Genomic DNA, 12457 nt, shown 5'->3' with positions numbered 1-12457 from the left:
GGCACTCTCTCCCCTGCAGCTCACACCCACCCTTGGGCGGAGATGCTGCCACTGTGCCCTCCCCGAGTCCCAAGAAGGGACAGAAGACTCAGGGGGACGAGTCAGCAGATGCAGGTGAGGGTCCACAGAACTAGCTACACAGCAGCTGGCCCAGCACAACCCCCTGTGGGCCCGGAGCGGTGGCAGAGTCAGGCACCCAACAGAGAGGCCCAGTGATGGAGTGACCTGCCCCTGGGCCACACGGAGAGGGTGGAACTTGGATTTGAAACTAAGTGTGTCTGATGCCAGAACTGTGTGGTTGACCATAAGGCCACACTGCCTCCTGCTTGTAAGGGGCAGCAGAGCATCCAGTGAGCCAGTAGGTGGACACACGGGCCACCATCCCCACGTATGCAAACCTGGGAGCAGTAAGCCCAGATTACAGCAAGAAAGCTTTCAGTTAGATGCAAGTGAAACAGCCCAACAGTGGGGGCCGTGGCCAACCAAGGAAGAGTGAGGATGGGCCGTGCAGGCCTGTCTGCCCTGCTCTGGGTCAGACGGGGTCTCAACTGCTCTGGGAGGACTGCAGGGTGGCCATCACCATCTTCCCAAAGTGCTGGTTACAGCTCGTCTCTGCCCCTTTGGGAATGGGGGACCCCACACTCTTCCCGGGTTTGCCCACGTGCCCGCCTCAGTCCCTCAGAGCAGTTTTCCCTGAGGCCTCGTAAGTGCTGGCCCATGAGAATCTGGCCAAGTCCCCTCGCTGTGCTGTGTGCTGGAAATAGGGGTCGCTTATCTGCAGGCTGCAGGGACAGCCCGCCCAGCCTCCCAGAGACTGAGCCCTGGCTGAGCTGGTGTGTGAGCGCACCCCCAGCCTACGTATGTGAAGACGCGGGTCTGTCTTGGCACATATCTCATGTGCCCTTGAAAAGAAACTCTGGTGTGAGGCACGTCAGCGTCCAGGATTATGATGTGCTGTTGGTGACTGGACGCCTTTCTGATTCTGCCATTATGGGATAGCCCTCTTTGTGCTCAGGGACCCGCTCTGCTCTGAGTCTGCTTTGTCTGATATGGATCCAGCCTTCCTGGAACTGGTGTCAGCCCGGCCCACTCTTCTCATCCTTTCACTCTTAACCCACGTGTGCTTGCATCTCAAGCGTGTTTCTCAGAGGCAGCGCGTGGTTGGATCTCGCTTTTTTTTTTTTTCTCATCGAAGCTGGAAACCTCTGCCTTTAAACTGGAAAGCTTACACTGTCTCCGTTTCACAGGATTATCAATGTCGTTAGGTTCTCTCTTTTTGTTATTTACCCCTGTCCGAACTGGCCTTTTCCCCCCTCTCTTTTTCCTGCCTTCCTTTGCATTAAACCAGTGTTTGATAATGAGTCCTTTTTATCTCTGCTGTTGGCGTATGAGCTCTGACTTACATCCGTGGTCACTTTAGGAGGTATGGTCACGCACGTGGGCTGCCTTTGCGTGGCACCCTGCCTGCGCCTGCAGTAGGCGGCCCGGCCAGCCCTCCTTTTCTGGGTTTTATGCCACTGCTGTCATGCATTTTGCAACTCCACAGTACACTGTTATGATTTTAAACAGTCAACAATCTTATAAAATGTATATATATTTTATATACATATATACACACACATACACATGCACGTATATGCATATGTGTATGTACGTGTATATATATATATTTTTTCCCCATTTCCAGTGTTCTTCATTCCTTGTGTTCACCCAGATTTCCATCTCAGCATCATTTTCATTCCTCCCGAAGGACCTCCTGAAACATTTCTGGTAGAGCTGGTCTGCTGGAGACAGGTCCTTTTAGCTTTCACGTGTCTAAGGACATCTTCCCGTCATCTTTGTTTCTGAGATACTCCGCTGCATGCAGAATTCTAGGTGGACGGTCTTCTCTTTCCGTGCTTTAGAGACATGGCTCCACTGGCCTTTCACTCATGTTTTAGGTAAGAAACCTCATCCTTCTCTTTCTTCATTCGTGCAGGATGTGTCATTTTCCTCTGGGAGTTTTTTTTTTTTAATTTTAATTCTTGGAGAGGGAGGCAATTAGGTTTATTTTTATTTATTTAATGGAGGAACTGGGGGTTGAACTCAGGACCTCACGCACGCTGGGCATGCACCCTGCCACTGAGGTATACGGTGCCCCGACTGGCAGCTTCCAAGTTTTTTTGTTACTAGTTTTGAGCTATTTAATTACGATGTGCTTTAGCGTACTTTTTCTTCATCTTTTTTATTCTTGCAGTTTGTTGAAATTCTTGGACCTGTGGGTTTGTTTTCTTCAAGTCTGGAAGTTTTCCAGCCACTGTCTCCTGGGAGAACTTCCCTGCCCCCTCCCCCCTCCTCCAGGGCCCCCAGCTCCCCGTGTGTTACAACATTTGAAGTTGGCAGCTCACGAAGCTCTGGTCTTCCTTTCTCTCTCTTTCCCCCTTTTCTTCCTTTGTCCTTTGGGTTCGTTCTTCTCTGTGTTTCCTCCCAGATCGTTTCTACGGCTGCGTCTCCAGGTTCATCAAGTTTTTCTTCTGCGACGTCTAATCTGCCATTAATCCCATCCAGTGTCTTTTTCATCTCAGGTGTTTTCAGCCCTCATCTCTAAAAGATCCATATGAATTAAAAAATATATATATCTTCTATGATTTTATTTAACTTAAAAATTTTTTTTAAATTTTGTTAATGGAGGACCTGGGGATTGAACCTAGGATCTCACACGTGCTAAGCACGCAGCCTACCACTGAGCTATTACCCACCTCCCTTAATGGTCTTTCTATTTTTATTTAATTATTTTTAATGGAGGCACTGGGGATTGAACCTAAGACCTCGTGCATGCTAGGCATGTGCTCTACCACTGAGCTATTCCCCATCTCCTTTACTTACTTTTTAAACATACGGAATATGGGTATAAAACCTTCAAACGCCTTTCTCTGCTAATTGACTATTTTCATCAGGGCTTTTTTTTCCCTCCCTGCTTCTCTGCATTCCTATGGAGGTTATAAATTTTACCTCGTTGGGTGCTAGGCATTTGTGTGTTCCCATGCACAGCTGTAAGCTTGCTTCTGGAATGCTCTTACTGGGAAGCATTTGGATCCTTCCAGGTCTTGCCATGAATCATGAGGTTTTCCAGCCTGGCTCATGGAGACAGGCAGACTTCCTAGCCTTCTGGTCCTTCGAGACGCTTCTTTCCCGGGCTGAGCGGGGCAGTTTCCTCACGTGCATTCACAGATGAGCTCTCCACTGAAGGCTCCCAGGGACACCGCCCAGACCCCTGGGGCTCTCCCCATGTGGCTCTCTCCTCTTGGGTACTCAGTCCCACAAGCCCTGGGTGCCCTGGTCTCTCCAGACTCTCAGCTTCATCTCTGGGGGACCTCTGCCTCGGTTTCCCCTCCCTGCTCTACAGTTCAGAAACACTCTCAAGGCAGTAAGCTGAGGCCGAGGTCTCACCCCATTCGTTTTTTCTCAGGGATCACTGTGCTATGTTGCCTGATGTCCAGTGTCTGGAAAACCATTCTTGCGTGTGTGTGTGAATATTTATATATGTATACATAACTTTTTGGTCCTTTTTTGAAGTTTCTTTTTTTTTAAAGTGGGACAATGAACCCACAGTCCTATCCCTCTTACCCTTTCTTGGCGGGAAGCCCAAGTCCTCAAATGAGCCTTTTAAAAGTACAGAGTTCCTTTTCCCTCACATCCAGCATCGAAGGGCAGCCGGCAGAGGTCAGTGGCAAGATAGCTGTTTAGCCTGGGAATTTAGGCTCTGCTGTCCCCCATCTGCTTGGCACTGGACCTCAAACAGGTCATTCCCCCTCTCTCTCTCTCTCCGGGCCTCAGGCTCTCCTGCGGTGGAAGTGGAGCAGTGTGTGGAGTCATCCTCGAGCCCCTCTATCTCGGGTCTGGTCTTTTGCTTCATCAGTGGGGTCATGGGGGTTCCCACACCAGGAAAAAGGAGACAGAGGACCCCTTCTGGCCTGGCCTCGTGTGATCTGATGGGAAGCTGTGTGTGTGGGGGGTGCATTAAGCTTCCTAGACATTCTAGCTCTGTGAGAGCCTGTAAAGGACCCTGGAACCCCTACGTAACCCAACCATGCTTGTTTTCTGTCCTCAGAGCCTGTGCAGGAAGGAAGACCAGGCCAGACCCCCTTTCAGCCGCCCCCGGCCAGGCTCTACTCTTGGGACGGCCCCATCCTCCAGGTACAGGAGAGGTCCGCAGGGGAGATGCTGGCGGTGGTATCACACCCCATCCTCTCTCAGCTGCCTGGGGCCATCAGGTGTTGGGGCCTCGCTCTCCTAGGGTCTGTACCAAGGGGCCTCCACAGCAGGTCCTGGGCTGAGGGGGGGCTCTCCCTGCCACAGGCACCACCCACCCTTCCAACTGACATCTGCCTAATGCCTAGGGTGGCAGGTGAGGGTAGGCATTTCAACAGGGTGTTTTGGGGAGGACTGGCTGGGTGCTGTGGGTGGTACATTTCAGGGTGGGTGGCCTGGCCTTTCCTGAACCCTCTAGGATCACAGACAATTGACCAGCTTGAATCTGGGCAGGGCGCCAGGCCAAGCTGATGGGGACCCCGCCCTGACTTCGGGAGCCAACAGTCGGGGTGGGCCTACCCTGCCCCGGGAAGGGGAGCACAGCAAGAGGAAGAGTGGGGCGGCCAGTCCGGGAAGGCACCCTGGAGGCGGTGGCCTTCTCCCCGGGGCTAAGTGCTACTCCCACTCGGTGAAGCTGGTCCCCCGGAGGCCTGGAAACTCAGCGGCGGTGACGCGGCCTGCTCGGTCTGCTCCACCGCCGTGGAGCCGGACGGGGGCCCGCAGCGTCGCGCCTGGAGCCTTCATCCGCTTCACGCTGCAGATGCTCGAGCAGACCATGCGGGAAGAGGAGCTGCGCGCGCAGCACCAGGCCGCGCTGCTGAGCCTGCGCGAGAAGGCGCTCGAAGAGAAGATGCGCGCGGAGCTGGCCTGGCTGGAGCATCAGCGAGGGTGAGAGCGCGCATGCGCGCCGCGCTGGCCCGCCCCATCCCCGCCCCCGGTCCTGACCGCAGTACAGGGACCAAACTGCTCATCCAAGTAGTAAAGGGCGTTTCGAGAAATTTAGATGAGAGGTGAAGTACCAAAAAGTGACTACAGAGACATTAAAACCACCCGTAGTCCCGCCTCTCCGAGATAGTCCCTGCCCATTTTCTCGGTCTGTCTTGCCAGCGCTTGATGGAGACGCACATACGGCTATTTAAACAGCATCCGAAATAGACTACACATACAGTTTGTAACTTGAGTTACCTTTACTTGAGGAAACCTTTCCGTGTCCCTGCGTAAACGCTACGACACACAGGGCACCCAACACAATGATGATGCAGTCCGGTTAACCAGCCCTGCAGCGGGACCTCCGTGTCCCCAGCTTTGTGTCATGAGAAGTGAACATCCCAGAGACAACCTCCTTAAGGTAACTTACTAGAAGTACGGTTGCCATCAGTGGGAATGCACTTTTTAAGCTTCTTGCTATTCCCATATTGGTCTCTGAAAAGGTTATTCCAGTTAAGATCATGGGCAGTTTACAATCGTGCCATGATGACCCCACCCCCACCCCGCCTTCCTCTGGCTGGGCTCCAGGGTGGGAGGCACCGCCCTCCCTTCCTCGCTCAGGCCCAAAAGTGGTCGTGAGAGGTGGGAAGAGTGACGGCCTGTGCTGGGGCCATCGGACCACCGGGGCTCCCCCAGCCTGCCCACCTCCCTGTGGGGTGCCTCCTCCCTGTGCCCTGCTGCTGCAGAGGGCATGCCAGGTCCCTCTGACTGGCCAGGGCTGGCCATGCCTGGGGTTTTTCACACCCATTTGCTGGACCTGAGGTTGGCAGTTGATCTGTTTCCTCTCCCAGGTATCTGGGCAGCAAGGGCAGCTATGCAGCGCTGGTGGCCTTGGCGGAGAAGCAGCACCAGGCCCTCAGCAACCTTGAGCGGGAGCAGGTAAGAGGTTTCTTCTCCAGGGCTCCACCTGGGTCGACACAGAGGTGGTGCTGCTGCCTAGGGCTGGAATGTGAGCATCCCACACCATCGCTCAAGAAGTCACCAGCCCCTGCCACCTTCCAGGGCCGCTCTGGACCCTGCGGTGCACAGGGAACCTCCAGTGCTGGAGAGGCAGCGTGGCCTGGGTGGAGTGTGGCCCCATTGTCCTGGCTCCCGTAGCCTCTGAGCAGTGGCGGGCCTCTCAGAGCCTCACTGAGGGAAAACCACAGCAGTTACGTTTCGTGGGATTGCCAGAGGGTTTACTGCGGCTGGCGCTGACCAGGGTGTGTGTGCTCCACCTCAGAGGGGATTCCCGCCTGCTCTGAACCCAGTGTCTTTGTCTGGAAGATGGCGTCAGGGGCCACTGCGCTGGTGTCCTTTCATCTTAGTGCCCTGACACTGTGGGGTGGGGGCTGCTGGTAACGCTCTTCATACAGATGGAGGAGCTGAGGCTGAGGGTGGGGGCTGCCTAGCTTGGGGACCCTCAGCCGGGAAGTGAGGGGTGGTGCTGGACTGGGGGCAAGCCCAGGCTCCTAACTTCCATCCTATGTGGCCTGTGTGGACCGGGGAAGTGAGGTGGCGGGCGGGGGGCATTCCAGGCAGAGGAGGCAACAGGAGGAGGCCCAGACACTCCTGTAGGGCATGCCCTCGCCAGCAAACTGCGAAGAGGGCTCAGAAGGTGTAAGTTATTACCTGGCATGAAGTGCTGAACCTAGGGTGCTGTGCCGTGGGTGGGGACCCGGGTGGACTCTGGGGTCTGGGCCCCCGACCACTGTGGTGAGGGACCCTGCTCTCCTCGGACCTGTAAAGACCCAGTGGGGGTGTGCTGCCGGCAAGGTGGCTCTGCCGAGGGGTGTGCTGTCAGGGAGGGATGCGGCCCAGGACCTGGAGAGGGAGAGCTGCCTGGGGGATGGTAGGGGTGGCCCGGCCTCACTTGAGGATGCCCAGGGAGCGAGCACTGCACCTTCCCTCCTGCCTCCTGCCGGGCGTCCCCCCAGGCACCCCTCCCGCTCACCGTGTGCAGTTCTCTTCAGTGTGTGCCTCTGTGCGGGGCTGGGGGCTTGTGCTGACGTTCTCCCCTCCGGCTGCTTCAGAGGGAAATACGGTGCCTGCGGAGCACCCACCTGTTCTCACGCCAAGAGCGGAAACTGCTCCTGCGACATCAGAAGGACATCCTTGCTCTGCAGATGTCCACCGCCCTCTTGCAGCAGGAGCTTCAGGCCCAGAGCAGGCTGCCTCAGGTGGGTACTGTCACCTGCGCTGAAGGCTCGGCCTGTGGCCAGAAATGCTTGTCACCCAGCTGCTTCGTGGGGATGTGCAGGTCCCCGGTAAAAACACGAGAGGCCCTGGGTGCAGATTCAGGGTGGGAGGGGCAGCATCTGCTGAGGGGCTAAGGAGGTTTCCCGGACTAGGTGGACCTGGCCAAGCCCTGGAGGAGAACCCAGACCCCCAGGGGTAGAGGAAGGCAGGGGGCCCAGCTGGAAGGGGGTGAGGCTAGAGTTGTGGGGGCAGGGCTTTACTCAGTGCCTGGGGGCAGTGGTGGAGGAGGGGGCCATGCAGGGCTGGTAGGGGGCCAAGGCGGAAAGGAGAGCATGGCCTGCGCTCCTCAGAGAGGCCAGCCCTTTGGGGACCCTGAGCAGTGAGGGTGTCCCTGCTCCAGCTCCCCATCCCCGCCCAGCGTCACATGAAGGGGGCTGTGTGGACACGGGTTGGGCACCCATCCCCAGGCTGAGCGTCTCTCACCGGGTGGGGTGGGGATGGGAGGAACCAGGTCCTAGGAAGCAGTTGGTACACGTGTGCAGCCACCCTGTGGATGACTGCCAGAGCAGGTGAGCTGCCTGCCCCAGGCCAGGCTGCAGGAGAGGGACCCAGGGCTGCCTGACTCCACAGCACTGCCTCTGGCTCCAGCGGGGACCTGGGCAGCCTCAGGCAAGGACTCTCCGCTCTGGGCCTGCTGTCTGCCCCTGTCAAGGACTGTGAGCACAGGGATTCAGGGCTCTTGTGAGGACAGGACCACCTATTTCCACCTGGTGCTTGCCTGCGGGAGCACGCTGTACACTGTGTCGCCAGCCCCCTGCTGCTGTGGCTGCCGCCTGCTGTTCTCAAGAGATGGATCAACTCACTCTGTTCTTTCTCAGAATTCCAGCCTCGAAGTCAAGGCCACTTGGGCAGAGGGCGCTGAGACAAGCCAGCAGCCAGGGGGGCCTGCACAGGGCTCCTCGTGCCCCGCTTCCCCCACAACACCACACAGGTCTGGCAGCCCCGCCAGCCACCGCCCCTGGAGGAGCCCTGAGAGGCCGCAGGTCCCACAGTGAGTCGTCACAGGGCGGCCCTGGCCCTGGTGCTCGCCATTAAATGTCTTTCCTGCACCGAGTGGCTGTTGTGTCACAGCTGCTGGGCCTGGCACCTCGCCCTGCCAGGGGAGGAGGGGCAGGGCACTGGGGGCACCTAGAGGCCCCTGCTCCAGCTGGCCGGCCCTTGGGATTGTGGGCAGAGGCCAGAGCTGCCCTGGCCCAGTGGGAGGAGCACAGGCATGTGCAGCACATTCCCCGCTGTGCCGCTGGCCAGGTGTGTCCACCCCTCTCTGAGCCCGTTTCCTCGTCTGTTAAATGGGAACGCGGTGGCACCGTCCCCAGGCTGCTGTAGGGCACAGTGACACAGAGCAGATAGAGAGGCCTGGCTCGAGGACAGTGGGAGATGGGTGTGCACCTCGCTGGGCACCCCGCTCCGAGGCCAGCATGGGCTGTTCTCCAGTCCAGGAAGCTTGGCCTTCTCCCTCAGGCCTGGTCATGGGGCTCCTTTGCAGCAAAAGAGCCTCTTGAAGCAGATGAGAGGGCCCCACCCAGGCTGAGTCGCTGCGGTGGGGAAGGGGTCCTGGCCATGGGAGGGAGCGGACCTGCTTTTCCCGTCGTGAGCTTCCTGACCACCCGCACTGGGAACGCCTCCTTCCCTTCTGTCCTAATTAAAATGGCCCTGATACCCTGGGAGGCCCTTTTCCTCTGAGCTTCCTCCCCCAGGGATGGCCACCTGCCAGACTCTAATCGCAGCACCCCCACCCTGCAGCAGCAACCTGGGGTCAGGAATAAGAAGGCGGCCCCCACGCTGTCCCCCTCGGAGCAGGCTTCTCAAGGACCCCTGCCTGCCCTTAGGGACACCACTGCCATCCAGCGCGGGGGTGGGGAGGGTCCGATTTCATGCCTCCCCTAGGAAAGGGAGTCATTGCCCGCTCAGCCGCCAGCCCAGGCTGCACTCTGCTCCCCTCTGAGGGCGCTTCTCACGGACTGATCTGTAATTCATGTTGCTATTGACCGCCAGCCCCAGGAATCTCTGAAAAGGCTTCCAGGCTGACCCAGAAGCTTGTTTATAGCACTGCGCGGCCGGCCTGACCCCGCAGTCCGGGGCCTGGGTGGGGGGGGTTCCGCCGCTGGGAGACGGCTCCTTCCTGTTCCCGTCACGCCAGTGATGCAGGCCAGAGAACAGAAAAGCCGTGTTTACAAGGAGGCGTCGGGGCTCCTATCATGAGAGGGGTTTGAGAGGATGACTTTACGTTTCTGGGAGGTCGTGGCACCTGGAGAAACAGGTGTACTTCATTCTTTTCTTCTTTTAAGAGCAGCTCAGCAGAACTCCAAGAGGGTTAGGGCCAGGAACATCCCTAAACCAGGGTCGGTGGGCCCCTTCCCACGCTCAGCCCTCCAGGGTGCCATGGGCTCCCAGCCCGAGGCCCCAGTGCCTGCGGGGAGGTTTTGGGGGAGGTATGATGAGCCTTTAAAAGGGCATGGGGTTGGGGAGGGTATAGCTCAGTGATAGAGCACGTGCTTAGCATGTGCAAGGTCCTGGTTCAATCCCCAGTACCTCCATTAACCAAAAAAAAAATGGTCGTGGGGGCAGGGCCTCCCATTCTGGTTCTGTCCAGCCTGGTTCTGTGCCCGGGCTCAGCTCCTTTCCTGTCCTCTGCGTCCTTGCTTCCGGGGCCAGCCGGGGACCTGCACCTAGACACACTGGTGCAGAGAGGTGCCCTCCAGGTCCTGCCCCAGCAGGTCAGAGCTCCAGCCCCTGACTCGTCTCCTCCTTCAAAGGCCCGAGAGGATCCCAGCTCCTAGGCTGAGGATGGCCCTATGACCCAACCCCCCATACACACATCCGGGGGATAGGCTCAGACCACCCTGGGGGGAGCAGTGTGCTGTGCCCCTTTGTGGCAAGTGCCTGGGGAGAAAGGGAACAGGGCACCAAGCTGCCCCTGAGAGAGCTGCAGAATGTTCCAGAGTGGGCCTCCCTGCGGGCACCGACCTTAGCCCCAGGAGGAGTGAGGACACCCGGCAGGCAGCGTCGCCCGAGGCTGTGACGGGGTTACTTCCTTGCTGCCGGTCCATGTGCCCGGAGCTGGGCCGCAGTCCGGGCGTGTGTCTCCCAGAACTCAGGTGGGGCCAGCACGCACACACGGGGCTGCCCCGGGGCCGGCGCTCAGTCTCCACACAGAGGTCTTGACGGCGCAGGTGCAGACAGACGTCTCCCTCCCACCGCACCCTGTGTGGTGCTTTGTCACCCCCAGCAATGACCCCCATATGGGGGTGTGGGCTCTGCTTAGGGAGCTGCTGGGCAGGGAGGGGCCGGGACCCATCGTCCTTCACCCTGGGCTGACCACTTGGCCACAGACCACAGCTGTCCCCTGGGTGTGACTTGTTGCTTCACATTTAGCATGTTCTGGTCAGGGCTGGTTACCCTGGGAGGGTGCAGCCCGGGGGAACAGTCACCACCGCTCTGCACTGCTTTGCAGCCTACTCACCGCGCAGCAGGACAGGACAGCCCCCCAGGTGGCTTTGGCTGGGGACGGTCACCTGCAACCTCCGAGGCTGACGTGGGGAGAGGACGCACCCTCAGCCAGCGGCTGGCCTGATGTGGGAGACCGGCTGGTGGAGAGCCACGGCCTTATGGGCCAAGGTAACCGGGCAGGGCAGCAGCAGTGGCAGCTGAGGGCAGACGGTCACTCCTCAGTGGGACCTGGCAACGTGCAGCAGCATCAGACTCGAGATCAGACAGACACATGTCCTGGCGTGCCTGGCCCAAGCTGTGCGATGGGGGTGACCCTGGCCTCTCTGTCGCTGTGTCGGAGTGCACAGTGGTCCCGGGGGAGGGCCACTCAAGTGCATCTCAGCCAACATTTCCAGACAATGGGGGCGGGATGGCAGGGGAGGCCCCCTCGGTCTCCCCTCCTGTACAACGAGCGGGGTGCTCACTTCCCGAGGCCACCGGACAGGTTACCACATGCCGGGCCGTTAAAAGGACAGAACTTCGCTCTCTCCCAGTTCTGGAGGCCAGGAGGCTGAAGTCCAGGTGTAGGGAGGCTGGTGCTCCCTCTGGAGGCTCCGCGGGAGGGTGCTTCCTTGTCTGTACCAGCTCCTGGGGCTCCAGGTGTTCCTTGGCTTGTGGCCGTGTCGCCCCAGTCTCCGCTCCATCCTCATGTAGCTTCTCTGGGTGTCTCAAGTCTTCCTCTTTGCTTCTCTTGTAAGGCACCAGGTATTGGCTTTAGGGCCCACCCTAATCCAGGATGATCATATCTTGAGATCCCAAAGTAGTTACACCTGCAAAAATGAAAAAAAAATCTGGAAAATGTGATCTTGTTTTCCAATAAGGTCACATTTGCAGGTTCTGAGGGTTAAGACTTGGACCTGCCTTGGGGAGGGTATAGTACCTCCATAAAATAGATAAACAAACCTAATTAACACCCTGCTACAAAAAGAAAAAAAAGACTTGGATCTGCCTTTAAAAGGGACAAGGCTCCCTCCATGTCATCCCCTAAGGAGCTCCGGTGCTGGAAGCCCTACCCAGGCAGATGGGTTCAGAAAACACTCGCCCCTTCTGGCCAGCACAGGTTTTCCAGTTTCGCAGCCACACAAATGTAAGAAGGGGCGTTCGGGTGATGGAGTGTAGAAGGGCCCCAGGTCTGTGCTCGCTCAACTCCTCCAGCCCCCATTACAACCTGGGGAGATGTCTCAAACCCCAGGATTCCCTGGGACACAGTCTGTGAAGCACTGAGTGGAGTTTTGAGGGGCCTATGAAAGCACAGAACCTCTGGGCGACTGGGAGGAGAGGAGGGTATAGAGGAGGGGTTAGGAGTGCAGCACTGGGGTCCCAGGGAAACGGGGCAGGTCTGGGGTGCATGGAGGACTGAGCTCTGAAGAGGGAGGAGCAGGAGGACAGGAGGCTCTGCGAGAACCTTCCCAGGGACCAGCTCTGCTTCTGCAGACCTGGGGGCTCCCCAAGCTCTGGAGTGTGGGGGGCTCCCCCAGATGGCTGGTCCAAGCCAGAATACTCCGGTCTGTGTGTCTTTCAGAGCCGGAGGAGCAGCCTCATGTCCCTCTGCCCGGTCTTCAGCAGGCGGCCTCCCTGGGTACGGGACAGCCGCTGGACCCAGCCTTTCCTGTAAGCGAATACCTAGAAAGTCCTCTCACCCGTTTGCCCACTTGAGGGGCCCCTCCCTGCT

At 58.1% G+C, this 12457-nt stretch overlaps 1 protein-coding gene across 16 annotated transcripts in view; it reads left to right on the top strand.

Moving 5' to 3' along the window:
- Nucleotides 1-12457, top strand: part of LOC102539648 (coiled-coil domain-containing protein 187) — a 43016-nt gene that overhangs the window by 26942 nt on the left and 3617 nt on the right. For 11 of the 16 annotated variants that reach the window (XM_072960413.1, XM_072960414.1, XM_072960408.1 and 8 more), the window contains 8 exons: nt 20-114; nt 4091-4176; nt 4490-4959; nt 5850-5937; nt 7071-7217; nt 8115-8287; nt 10751-10914; nt 12308-12396. In XM_072960413.1, coding sequence (XP_072816514.1) covers nt 20-114; nt 4091-4176; nt 4490-4959; nt 5850-5937; nt 7071-7217; nt 8115-8287; nt 10751-10914; nt 12308-12396 — 1312 coding nt within the window. Of the gene's footprint in view, nt 1-19; nt 115-4090; nt 4177-4489; nt 4960-5849; nt 5938-7070; nt 7218-8114; nt 8288-10750; nt 10915-11774; nt 11873-12307; nt 12397-12457 lie in introns of all 16 variants that reach the window. The other 5 variants (XM_072960423.1, XM_072960422.1, XM_072960421.1 and 2 more) reach the window with 4 other exon arrangements.

This window comes from Vicugna pacos, chromosome 4, assembly GCF_048564905.1.
Source record: "Vicugna pacos chromosome 4, VicPac4, whole genome shotgun sequence".
NCBI classification, from domain to species: Eukaryota; Metazoa; Chordata; class Mammalia; order Artiodactyla; family Camelidae; genus Vicugna; species Vicugna pacos.
This window is presented reverse-complemented; position numbering and strand designations above follow the sequence as displayed.